This window comes from Anolis carolinensis, chromosome 3 (assembly GCF_035594765.1).
Source record: "Anolis carolinensis isolate JA03-04 chromosome 3, rAnoCar3.1.pri, whole genome shotgun sequence".
Classification (NCBI taxonomy): domain Eukaryota; kingdom Metazoa; phylum Chordata; class Lepidosauria; order Squamata; family Dactyloidae; genus Anolis; species Anolis carolinensis.
Genome location: NC_085843.1, coordinates 81,925,916 through 81,944,913, shown reverse-complemented (window position 1 = coordinate 81,944,913; position 18,998 = coordinate 81,925,916). Strand labels below are relative to the sequence as shown.

Sequence of the window (18,998 nt, the reverse complement as noted above, 5' to 3'; positions counted from 1 at the left end):
TTAAACCTATGTTTATGTATTCAAGTCTTTCTTTCATTATAGACTGCCTTTTTTTCATTGAGTTCTAACTTGTACATGGATGTATTCTTCCTAACCTCTTCAATAACTTTTTGTGCTAAATTAGACTGCGAGACAGTGACTGACCCAAGATCAGTGGAGGCTAGAACTTCGAGTATGAGTGGGGATTTGACTTGAATCTCCAAAATCCTAGTCTAATAACCTTTTCCACCTTGATTCTTCTAATGCAAGTCCCATTGATTTTAGTGTTCTACGCCTGGAATTACTAAGTTTGAATCCAACTCAAATAATTTATCTTGTTCATTTTCTTTTCTCAAAGATCCTCACATCTCTCATTCTTGCATTAAAGTTCAATTTCAATGTAGTTCCACTACAACAGATATTGTAAAACCAGCCATGTTCTGGATGTAGTCCTAGGCTTATTAATATAACTGATGAGCCTTGGGAAACAGATATGACAGATTTTGTTTGGAAAGATCCATGGTACAAGGGGAGTGCAGCTTTTAGAGCCTTAGAGCTATATATATCATAACAAGCATCACAACTACTACTTTTATATCTCAGTATGCTGACTGCGCCTGCTCTCTCTGCTTTCCTACAAGTGGGTGTTGCATAATCTTGGCACACCATGCAGTAATTGAGAACCAAATAGTAAAAGTTGAATTTATAGTGTGAAGCTCAGCTATCAAATTATCACTCTACTGGCGTCAATGTAACACATGCCTTAAGAAACACCCTACTTAACTCACCCAAGTGTGCTTTAGGGAACCCAAGTACACCAAAACATTATTGTCGTGCAGATTTAGGTTATGAGCAACATATCTTTCCAATAGGCTTGTGCAATCCGGGTAAACCGCAATCTGTTTCGGTGGGGCCCCGATCCATTTTTTTGGGATCCTCCCAAATTCAGGAGGGCAGAAATCTGTTTTCACTCTGGGGAGCTGAAAGATTTGTTTTCTATCTGGCCCATTGTGGGGAAGGGGGACTTCCCAGGCTCCCCTTCACATCATTTTGGGCATTTAAGCTGTTTCTACTGTAGAGGAGGAGAGGTGCTGCAGGTATGCATGTACTCTTTCTCTCCCAGGCCTGCATGCTACACATGCACCCTTTCGAAGGCATTTAAAGGAGGAAAGTTCTTAAAGCTGTTTCCTACTCTAGAGGAGAAGAGGTGCTGCAGCAGGCATGTGCGCTTTCTCTCCCAGGCCTGCACTATGCCACACACTCTTTCCAAGGCATTTTAAGGAGGCTTCCCACATCCAGGTAAGGATGAGCAGTGACTTCCTGGAGTTATCCTCCATGGGCTACCTATCTTTTTTCTTGGCCCACTTCAATCTCCTTTCTGCTTTGGTTTTAATGCATCCTTAGAGCTGTTTCTACTTTCTAGTAGAGGAGAGGTAACTAGGTTGTAGTAGTTTTCAGGGATTGATGCTGAATAAAGGAAGAGGAGCTGAGATTGGGATTATGAGAGCTGTTGCTCCAAAATTCATGTTGGCCTAATACAATAATTAGGCTGTTGCTGTTGTTATTATTATTTCTATTTATGTTTTGATTGAGTTGCAAACTTTTAATGTGGAAAGTGATTGATTTGGGGTAAAGAAGAGTCATTTATACATTATGACTATTTTCATGGTTTTTTATTTTATTAACCTGTAGATACTAGGCATGTGTGATCCATGAAAAAAATGGTTCTAAACTCACTTCGAAAGTAGGGGGTGCTAGCGCTTCATTTCTAAAGTAATTTCCAAATTTTGAAGCAAAAAATTCAAAACTACAAAAATTCAGAATATTCGTAATTACTTCGTTAATTATGGACGCACATGCGCAACAGCAAAAAAACAGCACTGGGGGAAAATTTAGAGGACTCTTCCACCCTCATTTTTTGAGCTATCCTGATCAAATTTGGTACAATGGTAGAACATATTTACCACTGCTAGCTCACCAAATTTCAGAACGTTTCCCTTATCCTCTGATTTTTGGCGAATTTTCATAGCTTTTATAAAAAACATTTTTTAATAATTGCAGAAATCTGTTCCTGGTTTGAAAGTCTTATTTCCTGTTTCATTGGATTGTCTTTACTTTGAAAATCCTTGTTCTACTTCAAAAACTTTGTTTTTGTGGCTGAAACTCTGTGAAATTGGTGGACAGTGTCCCAGCAAACCATAATGTGCTATCATAGCACCATGTCCCTTGCACAAAGACAAAGCTCTAGCAGTGTAATAAAGTTTTGCCATATTTTTGTGACAGAACCTATCAGGAAGTGACAGTTATCAACCAGGAACAGAAATCATAGCACACCATCAAACCACTCCCGACAGATGTCCATTGGCCTCAGAATAAGGGAATCTGTTCCTGGCTTGAAAGTCTTATTTCCCGTTTCACGGGGCTTTTGGGGGCTGAGAGTTTGTGATTTGAATCCTGAGGGCTTGAACCTAAAGAAGGATTCAGCCGTGGCTGGGGTCCCCAGACTTAGGGAATCCACTCCAGCAGAGAGGATTTCTGGAAATGAGTCCCACGCGGGGATTTGAGGAGGCCAAACAAACCAACACACACAAAGCAAAGAGAGGCAAGAGATTTGTTTGAACCTAGAGTAACTTTGGAGGGTGCCCCAGACTTAAAAGCACCTGGCTAATTTGGCTTCTCAGAGGGATGGGAGTTGCAATCAAACAAACCAGCACACATAAAGCAAGAGAAACAGAGTAACTTGGCCTTGGAGTACCTTGAGGAGCCAAGGCCAACAAACACACAAAAATAAGCCCTTTCCTCTAGTAACAACAAGATACCACCCCCATTTTTATACAAAAAATAGAGCTTCTTTTAGCTGCTTGCTTAATGTTTAAATTTAAAATAAAACGCATCACTAGTTTCGCCCTCCCAACCCCCACCTTTTTTCACAAAAAATAAAATGTCACTTTACTTCTCCTTCTTTATTTTACAATTTTAAAAGAAAAAAGTATCCCCTTTCCCACCCTTTTCTTCAAAGTTCTTCTTTCAATGCCTGCCCTGCCCCACAACAACAAGAGGCCACTGCCAGGGCAGGCAAGCAATCTTAGTCACAGGCAGCAAAAGATAAAGAGTCCACCCAGCACCCACAGCATTTGCAAAGCCAACCTCCCAGCCCAGAATGTAGCCTCGTGGCTTGCACAGGCACTTCAAGCCACTTTTCAGGGAGGGGAGGACGTCCAAACCCCTCCCCTTACATTAACATGCACAGCAATTGGTCAGGGAAGCAAGCTCAGGCTAAGCTGCACCTCCCTGAAAACCAATGCAAAAATGCATTACTTTATTTCCGAACAAATAACGAGCCCATTACAAGAATGGACTCAAACGCTTCAAAATCACGCGTATCCGAAGCGCTAACCCACGTTGGAACCGCGTTCACAAATCGGAATATATATGATTTTATTCTGATTTAAGACAATTCCGATAAATTCGCCCATGCCTAGTAGATACCTTAGTGTCTTAGAAATATCTCTGCTGAATTTTTAAAGTTCTTAGAATATTTTTCTGAATTGTATAGTTGTGTTCTGACAAAACACATGATTCCATTCCTTTTAGTGCTTCTGACTTGTTCTGTTTTTTTTTTTCCTATTCCCTGATTGTATTAGGCTTGTTTGGGAAGAATGTTACAGTGGGTAATCCATGCTAATATTCTCTACATCCAATGGGATCTTATTTAAGTGCCTCTGCTCAGCTTCAAACAACTTTTGACATCTATGTCTTACTTGTTTTCCTTTTTTTCAACTGATAAAAACAAAGTGACTTACGTGTGGGATGGCTAGAATAAGTATCTTCACAGGACAGCTGTATGGTTTGGCAAGCAGTAGGTCACAACTTTACTTTTGTGACATAAAAAGCAGAAGTTGGGAACTGAAAATGCATGCTTCCACAATAGTTCCAGCTAATTAGGGCAGCAAAGCTGTAGTATGAGTCACATTTATGCAAAGATATACATATTAATAATATACCGTAGTCGTACATTCACCCCTTTTTGGAAAAAGGGGAAGTGCAATTATTATGCAGGGACACCCCCTGCCATTTTTCTTTTCCAAAATAATATTGTAATAAAATGATGTTGAAAACAACTTGAGAACATATGCAAGTATGTCCAAGAAACAAATCTAAATCCTAAAACGTTTTAAACTTCTTGACCAAAGACTGCACCACTGGCATTGCTGGTGTTATCTGATGCACTGTCCTTAGCACTGCTCATGGAAGATAGTTTTCCCTTCTAATTCATCCAGTGTATTAAAAATGATAGTTGTTTTAAAGCTTTTGGCCACAATGTCCTCTGTGATAATATCCCAACTCTTAATGACACATATGCATGCAAGTTCTTCACATTTCCAGCCTGTGTCAATTGGAGATCACTGTTTATCGTCCACTCATACAAAATGCACAAGAAAAAAAATATTAATAGTCATGGGGGACCCTAAGTTTCGCCAAAGTAGAAACGAAAAGTGCAAGAAGGAACATCCAACCCTGTGCGAAAGATCCTTGGGGGGGGGGGGGGGGTGCTGAACATACTGAATGATTGCAAAATGGTGGGTGGTCTGCTGTGAGGAGCAAAGAAATACTGAGGTATGGTCAAGCGGAGTATCCTGCAGAAGCGTGTACCTCACTGTTTAGATGCCTGGATAAGATTATTCTGCATTTCATCATTTTGTTGCACTTCTCACTTTGTATATTTTGATAAAGAATGGGACCGACTGAAAAGACAAAAGACAAAGAAGACCAGAGTAGTCATTGAAACCTTGTACCTTTTTCATTGCCCAGAAAGAGAAAACAATGTACTGCAGAGGCTATAACAAACTCCGGACAAAATGTACTGTGATCCATATTCGGTGATTGTTTTATTTAAATGGAGAATGTTACTAATCTGCTTATAATCAAGAAAATCTGTTTCCATTTCCTTTCTTGACCTTGTGATGGCACAGAAGTTGGAACACACAGTACAGTAGAAATATCTGATATTATCTTCCATGATGAACAGGTTGTCCACCACACAGGGTTTAGAAGTTTTTTACAATAGCCCCACATAGGAGATTGTCGGTTTTGTTCCAGACTTTTTTCAGATAGTGACTCTTTGGAACATCCCAGAGATTTAGGATGAATTTTTCTGCTCTCAGAACCTGCTGAGGGTTTCACCAACCTCAGAAATTAAATCAAATGCCATACTCGTGTAAAAAATATGGCTGCTTGCAAGTTGCATGATGGCAGGAGTGCTTTATGCTTAAATCATGTGGTTCATTGTGGTTAAGTGACCAAAAGAGTAAAGATATCATAGCCTATGATCCTGTCTCTCTTTGACCAAATAGGCAAGTGGTCTACTAGGATTAACACTCCCTTTGAATGTTTTAATAGTAAAGTAATGGAAAGAAAGTCTGTGACAATTGATTTATCATCTCATCCTTGAATGAGATATTGTAAGAAAGTCTTCCCCCGGTCATGACAGAGCTTTATTAGTGGGGCACACCGGCTGAAGAATACTCTTCCTTTACAGTTTGGATGGTTCCGGCATTCATTTTTTGGCATCAGGTGAACATTAGGCAGCCTCCAAATAATGTTGGTCTGCAAATCCCAGGAAGTCAAGCCAATGGTGAAGCATGCTAGGGGTTGCAATCCAATGACACAGTTCTCATCCATGTAATAGGCAGTTTTCCTGTGTATTAGAATGAGATAGTGAAGGGAAATACAAATGGGATTTTTAGTATACTGTTCAATTAGTATTAATTTTTATAGCTTCATGATGAAGCAGATTATGTTGTAACACAACCTGGGATTATTTTACAGCAGTGGAGGAGATGTAAAGTTTACGTCCAAATGAATCAACACAGTGCTGTTGAACAAAGTGATGTGACGTATTTCGTAGAATTTATAGAATAATAGATTTGGAAGAGACCACATGGGCCATCTAGTTCAACTCCCTGCCATGCAGGAAAAGCACTATCAAAGTACCCCTGACAGATGGCCTCCAGCCTCTGTTTAAAAACTTCCAAGGAAGGAGCTTCTACCACACGCCACTGTTGAATAGCTCTTACACTCAGGAAGTTCATCCTAATGTTCAGGTGGGATCTCCTTTCCTGTAATTTGAACTCATTGCTTCGAGTCCTAGTTTTCAGGACAGCAGAAAACAAGCCTGCTTCCTCTTCCTTATGAACACCCTTTCACATATTTATACATGGCTATCATATCTCCTCTCAACTTTCTTTTCTGCAGACTAAACATCCCCAGCTCTTTAAGACACTTCTCACAGGACATCGTCTCCAAAACTTTGATCATTTTATTTGCTCTTCTCTGGACACCTTCCAGCTTGTCAATGTCTCCTTTAAATTGTGGTGCCCAGAATTGGACACAGCATTCCCGGTGAGGTTCAACCAAAGCAGAATAGAGAGTCGCCACAACTTCCCTCGATCTAGACACTATACTTATTTTGATGCAGCCCAAAATCCCATTGGCCTTTTTACACTGGTAGCTCATGTTCAACATGTTGCCCATAAATGCTCCAAGATCTTTTTCACATGAACTGTTGTTGAGCCATGCATCACCTATTCTGCATCTTTGCATTTCATTTTTTTCTGCCCAAGTGTAGTATCTGGAATGTAGCAATGGAGAAGTATAACCTATTTCAGAAAAATAGACCAAATTAGGAGGGATAGCTAATACTCCAGAAGACAGGATCAAAATTCAATATGACCTTAACAGATTAGAAAGCTGGGCAGAGAGTAATAAAATGAATTTCAACAAGAATAAATGGAAGTTATAGGACTCATCCCACCAGGATTCAGTTATGCCTATTACATCATAACTGTATTGTCATGCTAAGAGTTCCAGCTCATCTTGTTTATTTCCCATGCTCTGGGCATTAGTGTAGAGACATTTAAGCCAATGAGACATTCTCCTTAGCTGTCTATTTGAGATCATTCTCCTCTCACTGCTTGGTACTTGTTGTGTTTGTCCAAACCTTTCTTTAGCTTTTGTCTGTTCACTCCAGGCCTTGATAAACTATTGTTCCCAAGGAAAATGTCACCGTCCCCACACAACCTAGTTTAAAGTCCGCCTGATCAGGTTTGCCAGTCTCTGAGTAAAAGCATTCAGTTCTACTTCTGTGAGGTGCAACCCATCCCCATGACAGTAGCCCCTGTTGTGCTCTAAACTTTATTTGGTCTAACTCCAGACATTTGAGGGTTCTTGGAAGATTGCTTTTGAGGTGTCCCCTTGTGCTGGCTAGCTTCCACACAAATATCCAATGCCACATGGATCCCTTGCCTTGCCCTTTTTTCCTTCAAGCTGGTAGGGTTGTATTTGAAAAAAAGCTGAGTGAATTTTCAGCTCCCAGACAATTACAAAACCATTGCTAAGTGAGCTTACTGGCATGCAGATGGAAGAAACTGGTTATTGCATGTGAGCAGGCTTTCACAGGTGGTGGCACTGGCATCCAATGCAGGTTAGGCAGACACTGTTGATCTACTGCAGCACCAGCACAGAAACACCATGAACTTTAAAGAACTATTTTAGGGAACGAATTCTGTATGGCTAGAGGGGACCCTGGTAGGGCTTGTAGGCCTTTGCACATGCCCAGGTATGCTAGTACTAGACCTGTTTTTTTCTGAATGTTTTGCTTGAAGACAGGTTTACACCTTCCATGCTGCTTTGACAATGGGGCTGATCTATTTGATGAGATTTCAGCTAGGACCCCGGTTATGCCCAGCTATGCCCAATGACTTTCGACTAAACCAGATCAGCTAGGACAGGGAAAAAGTAATTTGGGCTGAAAGCAAACTTCAGAGGTTTATTACAGTGTGTCCAAAAGGGATGTAAGTACCAGCCAATGCTCAAAATGGACAAACATAGCTCCATAGAAAAATACAAGACATTTTGTACAGTTTTGACAGCTATTCAGACTTCCTGCGCTTTCTCCTAATTGGCTAAGAAACCGGGCTGGCTAGATCTACGCAGAGATTGGCCAGAGATTTTTCTGATGTCACTGACAGGAGGAGGGGATTTCTGTGGCAGGAAGAAGAACTGATCATTGGTCAGTTTAAAGGTCCGGTCTGTTGCAAAGATGCCCACGTGGAGGGTACGAAACAGAAGAGGGTGATGACATGGGTATGCAGATGATTCCTTGATTGACTTAAATGTCCAGTTCCATGGAGACAAAGGTGTAAGACTCAAAAGACAAACGATGACAGTACCAAATAACCAAGGGCTTTGCTGCCTGTTCAGAAGACGAATGTATTTATATCTGTTTAGCCTTCTCTTCCATAAGAATGACAAGTCTCCAGGTAAACATCCTAAGCTCATCTTAGTCACATACATACCTACATACATAGAAGGATCTGATATTTTCTGACTTGGGAGATCACTGGAGGGACCTTACTTTAATTGTACAGGAATCTCCGTTCCTAGGGGGCACTGGGGAAGCAGCTGCCTTTAGGATATATTTGATACAAGTTTATACGTACAGAAATTGTTACAATATACAAGCAATACAAGTTACACAAGAAATACATTTTTTATACATTTATTAAAGGGTTTAGCTTTAATATAATTCAGTGTATTGTTGCTGCTCGGTCCTTTCAGAGCCTCTAGTGGCTTTGACATTGCAAAACATTGAAAGAGCAGAAAATGTTTTAAAAATAAAAATATCTCTTGTTTGAAGTCTTATTGAAGTTCATAAATTTTTCGGAGGGGATGTCATAGCTCGACAATATATCTAGCACAGAGTACATTTAGACTTGCTTGGATACAAGCTGAAGTTTGACTTTTCACCCTTTGCTGGAGGTAAAAACTGGCAACCCACGAGTTCTTTAAACCTTGGCCAAAAGAAAGTTGGAACACAAAGCAAAAACGAAGCTGCGCCCAGTATGGAGACTCTGCTTTTTCTTTAACAAACTATTGCCATTTAGATTTATCTCAGCTCCTGAAAGACTATCTCTTCTTCAGTTCTCTAAAAACATGATGGTAGAGGCAAATATGACTCTGTTAGTGTGTTGTGTGTATTATGTAACCTAGAATCAAGCTTAGGTATATAGAAAATGCTTTTAGAAATAAAACAATATAGAACTAGGATGAAGAGAAGGATTCAAACTGCATCATGCATTGCAGTCTTAGACTGACAGGCTTGGCAGAGGGTGCAGTCTTTCCTGGTTATAGAGGTCAAGCTTCCAAAATACAATTTCGAACTGTGATTATAGCAATAGCTGACCAGTAACTAAGAACAAAGCCTGTTTTCTGTACCTTAGATGGAGCTTCATGCAGCTGCTTTTAATCAACTGCAAAGGTCATTGAGGCTTTGGGCAAATCAACTTTTTATGAGAAAAGGAACCACCACAGTGTTAGGAAAGGCTGACATCATACTCTACAGTATAAACTGTAGAGCATATAGATAGTTCAGGTGGAAACATCTGAAGGAATGCAGTTTCATTTCAGCCCTGTAGCAGCAGCTAGCCAGATGTGCCTCGGTGAGTAGCTATTTCTCTCATATGTCTCCTATCCCTTTGCAGATGGCATGGCATCTGTAACATTTGTTTGTTTAGCATTTGTAGTATTTGTTTATTTTTGTTCATCCACTCTCAGCCTAACTGGCCCCCAACACCTCCCAACAAAAGACTCCCCAGGCAGAAATCGGCCAGGCTTTGAAGCTGCTACACAATGCTAATCAAACTAGCCAATTGCAACATTCACACTTGCCTCAGGCAGATAAGATTTCTTTCTCCCAACCTGAACATTCCACAGATATGTATAAACATTTGCCTAGTTTTCAACAGACCTCACCTCTGAGGATGCCTGGCATAGATGTGGGTGAAACGTCAGAAGAGAATGCTTCTGGAACATGACCATATACAGTGTTCCCTCACTACTTGGTGGTTCACTTTTCGCGGATTCACTGTTTCACGGTTTTTCAATAAACTCTAAAAGACTATTATAAATCATAAAAAATTACAATTTACAGCCTAAAGAGAGGAAGCAGAAGCCAAAGGGAGAGAAAAGGAGCCCAAGCGGCAACGGGAGGAGAAGGAGGCGATTTATTAACACACGATTGGTTGATAAAGACTTAAAATAGTGTATAACTACTAAAATAATGTATAAATATTAAAATAAATATAGTGTCCGTACTTTGCGGATTTTCACTTATTGCGGGTGGTCCTGGAACCTAACCCCCACAATAAGTGAGGGAACACTGTAGCCCAGAAAACTCACAGCAACCCAGTGACATAAAACAGTTTCTCTTTTGAAAAAGACACAAAGACCCTGGACAAACAAAATATTTGACTTTCCTCTTCATCTCAATCTCATTAGAACTTTCTCCACTGGTTCAGGCTGGGGATTTCTGGGATTTCCCAGTTGTGCGAGAATATTTAGAATCACCATAGTAGCTCTGTTTTCTATATATGGTTGTAAAAACTGGAAGGTGAAGAAAACTAGAAGACATCAACTTATTTTAAATGTGTTGTTGGAGGAGCATTCTCCTGATACCATTCAATGGCTGTCAAGATTACACTCTGAATAGCGAAGAGCGTGGGACATATTATTTCCCTCAGACTAGACCTGTGTGCCAATTTCAGTTTGTCCTCTCTTGATGGCTAACAAATAATCTTTAAAGTCATGTGGGTGATGGTGTTTTTATCCAAGATAACAGCAGACAAACAGCATACCAGCAGGACTACTAGCCTAGCCAAATCAAATGAAAGGTTGACTCAGTTATCTTGTCAGAAAGTAAATAAATGACCTCAGGGTATTATCTCCTACAATAGCCTTGGATGCAAAACTGTAGTGTAGGATTGCCAGTCCTTTAGACATTTCAGGGATCAATCAATACAGGGTTTAATACTACAGACAGTCAAAGGTAATTTAAAGCCAAGTATACTTCTGCTACGTGACAGTAGCATCGACTCAGTATAATCCTGAAGTTGACGCTTATCTTGACATCCAGGAGATTGTAAAGAAAAAATTGTCTTAGAGTAATGGATGGCCTCAGATTTATTCAGTCATAAGGAACTTATACTGTAATCTCATATTCCTAGTCCTAGTTTGTGGAATATGTACTACCACAGAACACAAAGTAGCCACTTGAAAGAAAAAAAAATCTTTTGTTTGTAAATACTTTTGCTGTTTTGTCCATGTTGGTGTTTTTAAATTAATAATAATAATAATAATAATAATAATAATATGTTTATTTATATCCCGCCTCCATCTCCCCCGACGTGGACTCGGGGCGGCTTACAGCAAAATCAAAATACAAGCAATGATAAAATATGAAACATCAAAGGACAAAAACAAAAACCAATAATAAAATACACACAATAGGCGAAAAGACACAACACAGAATTAATTACTGGCTGACAGGGAGAGTAAAACAGGGAAAGGATTATAAGAGGGCTTGTTGTGGAGCCCTTGCCTTCATGAGGATAATTATCATATAACTATTTGGCAGATCTTGGGAAAATTACTTCTATACTACAATTTTTAACTGGCATGGTGTAAACAAGGCTAAATACATGATGTGACAGATTTCAGATCAAAACTCCATTAAAGTTTTACTTTCAAAACAAATAACCAGTTCATGTATTAATAAGCTAGGTGTAATAGAATGCTTTGTAGGTTTCGCTCTTTGGCACATGGTTTCATGACTTGCCTCCTAACATCTTCCTTGAACCTAGAGCCCGTTGCAAGTTATGCTTGAGCTATTCTATTAAACTATGGTTCCACATCCTCTTAATTTAAGTTACTAAAGGGATGGAACCCTCCTGTGGTAGGGAAGCAGAGAAAGTGCTGTGGGGAGAACATAATTAGCCACTGGAAAAGAAACAAAGTATCCATTATTGGTCGTCTTGTCATCTGATCCTAATGTTATTTTGGAGAGTCCACAGCAGGGATAGTGCCGGATACGGTCCTCACGGTAATGTGAACTACAGTTTGCGGTCACCTTGTCCTGCATAGTTTATGGGATGGGATGAGTGATGTTTTACTTAGCAGTGTCTGGAATCTCACATATTCCCTATTCTTGGTCTGAAAGCTAAGCAGAATTTTACAAAAAAAAAAATGTTGGTTGGGAAATACTGGAAGTCGTTGTCCCCAGAAGTAACATTTTCAAGCTCAGAGCCTAGCTTCAACATTTTTCCACTGAAGGTTATTGTTCACAGCTGAACTAAAAGAAACCTTTGGCCTTGTGAGCACCATTACTTATGTTTTCCCAGCTGGGCTCAGTTCTTGTCTAATCAAGTCCTTGTGAATGTTTCCATTCATCCATGTAGATTACTGCTTCTTCCCCACCTTCACATCATGTGTGCCTGCTGGCAGGTGCTATTTGACTAGCAAGATTGAAAGTCCTCTTCAAATAAGCGTGTACAGAGAATTGCAGGATGTTACCTTTCAGTTGGGTGCTCTGTGCAAGCCTTTCTCTCTCTGTGTGTGGCTTATGTTCTGCATAGTATGTGGAGGGTGTGTGACAGGGCTGTGTGAGGGTGTGTAGGGCTGTGTGTTGCCACGCTGTCAAGGCATGTATATTGACAATATGGGGGTGTTGTCAGTATGCAGTGCTGTGATTGGTGAGTGGCAATGGAGTTTCCAGAGACACTAGAGGAGGAGTGTCTTGACACTGCTATTTTGGTTTTGGTTTCTTCAGCTGTTGTGCTGTTGGCACTTCTCTTGGTTAAGGATCGGAACACAAATATGTTACACTGGCACATATCTGGTGCATTGGATTACCTCTTCTGTTGGTTTAGCAACCCTTCATAAATGCAGGCTTTACAAACTACAATGTCCACAAACAGATGCACAAACCTCTAATGGTGATGCAGAGAACACAACAAGCATATATTATTTTTGGTTACATTCATTCCTCACTAACCTGCTTCTCATAATTATGGCAACTTACATGCAAGAAAAAAAATCTTTTTAATCACTCTGCTTTGACAATCCCTTTGCCACATTTAAAAATTCAGACTAGTCAAAGCCATTCTTTTCCATAGGCCCCTTTTATCAATGATTGGTGAAAGGTTTCGAACATAATTTAGTACACATGCAAAAAATCCTAGGTTGCCTCTAAAGTTTTTTGCCTTTTACAGAATGGCAGTACCTAGCAGGATACTTTAATTTATGTAGGTACACAAAGAAACAGCCAGATTTTTTGCCAGCACACAATCTTTTACATGAATGAAATATATATATATATATATATATATATATATATATATATATATATATGAGAGAGTGATGGCATCACGGCGACCCACAAAACAACAAAACTACAGGCCCTCCAACCTCGAAATTTGACAACACAACCCATCATCCACGCCTCTAGATTGATACAACAAAAAGAAAAAAAAATAAAGTCCTAATTAGAAGGAGAGCAATAATTGTTTTTATCCAATTGCTGCCAGTTTAGAGGGCTAATCTCCGCCCACTTGGTCTCCTAGCAACCAATTCAGCCAAGGGACAGCCAGGGTTCAGTTAGGGGACAGGCAGATTTAGGCCTCACTTAGGCTTCTTCCACAGATTATCTAATTTGCACTGGATTATATGGCAGTGTAGACTCAAGGCCCTTCCACACAGCTATATAACCCATTTATAATCTTATATTATCTGCTTTGCACTGGATTATCTTGACTCCACACTACCATATAATCCACTTCAGTGTGCATTTTGTACAGCTGTGAAGAAGGGGCCTCATACAATCCAGTTCTAAGCAGATAATATAAGATTATCAATATACAGTAGAGTCTCACTTATCCAACATAAACAGGCCGGCAGGATAAGTGAATATGTTGGATAATAAGAAGGGATTCAGGAAAAGCCAATTAAACATCAAATTAGGTAATCGTTATACAAATTAAGCACCAAAACATCATATTATACAACAAATTTGACAGAAAAAGTAGTTCCATGCTCAGTAATGCTATGTAGTAATTACAGTAGAGCCTCGCTTATCCAACGTTCTGGATTATCCAACGCATTTTTTTAGTCAATGTTTTCAATATATCGTGATATTTTGGTGCTAAATTCATAAATACAGTAATTATTACATAGCATTACTTGCGTATTGAACTACTTTTTCTGCCAAATTTGTTGTCGAACATGTTTTGGTGCTTAATTTGTAAAATCATAACCTAATTTGATGTTTAATAGGCATTTCCTTAAACCCTCCTTATTATCCAACATATTCGCTTATCCAAGGTTCTGCCAGCCCGTTTATGTTGGATAAGTGAGACTCTACTGTACTGTATTTACAAATTTACCACTAAAATATCACAATGAATATAAAACACTGACTACAAAAACAATGATTATGAAAAGGCAGGCTGCGTTGGATAATCCAGAACATTGTATAAGCGAATGTTGGATAAGTGAGATTCTACTTTAATATGAAATAATTACTGGGATAGAATAATGCAGAACAATATAATCTCTAAAACCAGGACTGTAAATAAAGAACAACACTCTGAAAGCAGGGTAATTGGAAATTCCACAAAGGAAACAATCAGGGCCAGCTAACACCTCCCAAGAAAGGATTCTTCCAGAAAGGAAGCTGAGAAGGGAGTGAAGCACTGTTTATTACCAAAGTCATTATTATTACTATCATTACTATTATAATTGTTGTTGTTGTGTTGCGGTCAACCATGAAAATGAATATAATCTGGTTCCAAGTATTCAAAAACACTAAAATCAGAATATATAAAAATTAATGTGGTATAATAAAACAGAACTATACAATCTCTAAGATCAGAACACTAAATAAAGAACAACACTCTGAAAACAGGGGAATTCCACACAGGAAACAATCAGGGCCAGCTAACACCTCCCAACAAAGTATTCCCATCATCAAAGTCTGGCAAATCCTCTGTTTTCTCAGGGCCAGAAATATTGTATATTCACAACCTTTAGGAAATAATATCCCCTGATTGAGCAGCATGTTAAAGCGCTGAGCTGCAGAACTTCTGGACTGAAAGGCCACAGGTCTGAATTGGGGGAGCGGAGAGAGCCCCCACTGTTAGCCCCAGCTTCTGCCAATCCAGAAGTTCGAAAACATGCAAATGGGAGTAGATGAATAGGTACTGCTCCAGCGGGAAGGTAACGGCACTCCATGCAGTCATGCCGGCCACATGACCTTGGAGGAGTTTACGGACAACGCCAGCTCTTCGACTTAGAAATGGAGATGAGCATCAACCCCCAAAGTCAGACACGACTGAACTTAATGTCAGGGGAAAATCTTTACCCTTTACATTAACTACCACCAATTCCTCAATACTTTATCTCCCATACCACCATACTTCGCCACAGCAACGCGTGGCCGGGCACAGCTAGTATAAAATATTTACATGAATATATTTTTATGTGGCTGCCAGATGCTTCGTCAAGTCCCAAAGACTCCATGCCAGATGCATTAAGAGTAAAAATTCATCTGGTGCAGTTGTTTAAATTGAAATTTCTCAAAGATCAGAACCCTGGTCTAGAAAGAAATGATTCTAATTTTCTGTATGTATGTGTTACGAGTGCAGTACAAACTCTGTACCCACAGGACTAGTAACTGCTGTTTCATCAACTTGTATATGAAATTTGGAGGCAGTAACATTTCTCCTGATCCTAGTCTCTAGAACATGGTCTGTTCTCCTGGCTACCAGGATCTTTTGGCAAACAATAACCTATCTGAATTTCTTCTTTAGTTGCTTCCACATCAGCAAAGAGGAAGGTGCTCTCTTGTCATTGCTAGGGGTCAAATGTGATGCAAACACCCCAACACCGGAAGATTCTGGTCAGGTTCTTGCTAAAGAGGGTATTTCTTGGTGCTTTATGAATATTCACGGGCAGCATTTCCTGATGCTGTGACTCCTCTAGACTCTACTAGTTCCTGATTTTCCAGTCTTGCGAACTTTATTGCTGCTTGCTTCCTTGCTACACAAAGATCTTGTGTTTATTATTTTCCTGGTTGAATCTTTTGAAAATAATATGTGTGTTGACACCTTAGAGAAAAAGCCAACATACAGTTTGAGCTCTCCTTCAGATGTGTCAAATGTCTGGGGAAGTAGCAATTTTTGTTATTATAGTTCTCCGTTTTTTATAAAAAAAATATTCAAACAATGTCTCTGTTATTTATTAATATTTTATGATAACATTTTATTTCTACCCTCAAGTAGAATTCCTTTCAATTCAAAGACATATCAGAACAAACACAAATTCTTTTCTTTCCCTCCTTTAAAACAAAAATGTGCAATTTCAGTGAAGAAAGTGCCAATAAATGGAACTTTTATATTAAAATACTATAATAATAAAATGGAAGTAGAAGAAAATTTGACCTTAAAATCATTGTTTCATCTCAGCAAACTACGTCCCTAGAACTACAAACAAGTGCCAGAAAGAATGGTATGAATGGACATGGATATGGCAACAAGCTGCAAAACCATAGAGCTATACTGAAAGAACTCATACTTCATTAGACCAGTCTGGAGAGTCCAGAAATAGCTGTTTTCTTGCAAAAGAATACTTCACATTGAAGAAGGTAGGGTGCAGTTAGAATTTTAGTCCACACTCAGATGTGAATATGACTTCCAGATTAATTAATTTGGAGTTAAACCTTTATTCACTGAGATGTAGGTAACATGATTTGTCCACAAAAGACTTATGAGACCATTGTTAAACCTTGGAAACATTAGTGCTCTTGATATTCAGTTAATTGCCGAAGAAAAGACTTCTACATGGCACCATAGAGAACTTCTAAGGCTTAGTCATAACAAGACTCTGGAAATATCACATTTGGGATTATAATTTTCAGAATTAATATGCCGTCACTGGTTGAGATATTTCACTTTAAATTAGTAACATTTCCAGTCCAAAGCAGCCTTACTTTGTGTGAGGAAATGTCATTCATTCAAGAAGCCAAAGCTCAAATTTGATTTACAGGATGAATAATCCAAACTGACAGTAACTTTTTGGTTTTCACTTACTGCCCCAGAGCAAATAGGCTCACATTCTTCCTCCTAGTCATGAAGATACAGATCCTTTACACAGTGTAATTATTAGAGAGTTTTTCCCCCTGAATTATGTTCCTGGTCAAGCAACAAGATTAATTTGCCCCATATTAACCTTTGAAAGGGTGTGTTGATGGTGGTTGTGGTACCTTTTTAAAATGCAAAAGTCTCTACATGTGCCAGAAAATTTAAGATACTAGCATTTCCCCCTTATTCTCAAGAAGCACAATAAAGTGAGGGAAGCATAGAGATGTTGATTTTGTGTAAGATGACTCCCAGCCTTTCAACTAAAAGTGTGGGCTCTTCCATTTGGATGATTTTGTAAAAACAAAACAAGAAGCAGAAGAGGGAAAACATCTGATGATCAAATATGAAAAATGATGGTGTCATTCTCCCTTCTCCTAACATTCTCTGTTTCAGTGAGAATAATGGGATACAGAGTGGAAGGATCCATATAGAAACACTCCTGGAATATGAATGAATACACATAGATTAGTGGGTGTGTTTATGCACCTTTAAGTCACTTGTCTACTTTTTTTTTGGTTAAACCCTTGTGCTGGCAGGACGGCTGACCAAAAGGTCGGCTGTTCAAATCTGGGTAGTGGGATGAGCTCCCATCTGTCAGCTCCAGCTTCTCATGTGGGGACATGAGAGAAGCCTCCCACAGGATGGTAAAACATCCGGGTGTCCCCTGGGCAATGTCCTTGCAGACAGCCAATTCTCACACCAGAAGCGATTTGCAATTTCTTAAGTTGCTCCTGACATGAAAAAAACGTCTACTTAAAACCACCCCATGAATTTCATAGGATTTTACTATTTAATAAATTCCTCTTGTACCTGTGAGACTCATTAATTCCATTCTTCCATTCCAGTTGTATCTTCTTGTTCTATTTCTCCTTATTCTAAGTCTCAGGACATTAAAGATGAAATCACTCTTAAAAACGTGAGGAGCAAAGCAAACATGAAGTTCATCTACACTGTAGAATTAATGCAGTTTGACACCACTTAACTGGCATGATTCAATACTGTAGAATACTGGGAGTTGTGATTTCACAAGGTCTTTATCTTTCATTGTCGAAGAGTGCTGGTGACTTGCCAAACGACAGGATTCCAAAGCACTGAGTCATGACAGTTGAAGTGGTGTAAAACTGCATTAATCCTGCAGTGTGGCTGCGCCCTTAGACAGCTTTGTGTATTACAGAATATCAAACTTTGTTTAGCATAGCCCAGTGCGATGAAGATGAATAATCAAAATAAAAGCACTTTGCATTTTCACATTAGCTGGTAGGATTTTTAATTTCCAAAAGTAAATTACAGTACAGTATTCTGCCAATTATAGGATTTGATTTTACCTATGTTTGCTCAGCTTTGAAGATGTTGAGTCACTTAGTAGTAGCAAGGTACACATAAATGTTCTTCTTTATTTGAGATCGATAATATTGACGTGCCAGATTGCATTTAACAACAAGTGACTGAAGGATTGCCCAATGATGCCTTTTGCAAATGCTGAATCACAATTACATTATCCTTTTCTCTCTCTTCAGGTCACTATGCCATCACTTCCTGCAGAGGCTGAAATGAATGCTCTCTCTTGCCCTCACATCTCAGCCAGCTGCATCCCCAATGGAGGACTGGCAAAGGAATCCAGCAGCACCCTTGACAAAGACTCATGTAACAACATGGAGAAGGAAAGGAAGTGGATCAGGCCCGATGTCCCAAGCAAATGCAGCTGGGAGCTGGGAAAATCTGCTGAATCACCACATCACCATGTCACGTTGTAAGTGGGCTTTCAGTAGTACTCTACCACATGTAGCTGTACTTGGATTTTTTTTCTGCGGATTTTAAGAGTGAGGAATGGAATTACTCCAGTCACATCCCAGTGTAATGATACCTTGAGATGCAGGTTGAGGAATAAAGGTTATATTCTTCACTCAAGAAAAAAAGCCTGCCCTAAACACATTTTCTTGTAAGAATCACATATTGCTTTGAAATCTCTTTCCATGTAAATGTATTTAT

The 18,998-nt window shown here is 39.3% G+C and overlaps 1 protein-coding gene across 4 annotated transcripts in view; it reads left to right on the top strand.

Moving 5' to 3' along the window:
• LOC100566358 (cystathionine beta-synthase-like protein) overlaps nt 1-18,998 on the top strand; it is a 62,948-nt gene that overhangs the window by 12,643 nt on the left and 31,307 nt on the right. For 2 of the 4 annotated variants that reach the window (XM_008107459.3, XM_003218948.4), the window contains exon 2: nt 18,527-18,759. In XM_008107459.3, coding sequence (XP_008105666.1) covers nt 18,533-18,759 — 227 coding nt within the window. In that variant the 5' untranslated portion in view covers nt 18,527-18,532. Of the gene's footprint in view, nt 1-9,372; nt 9,480-16,334; nt 16,514-18,526; nt 18,760-18,998 lie in introns of those variants that run through there. The other 2 variants (XM_008107460.3, XM_008107461.3) reach the window with 2 other exon arrangements.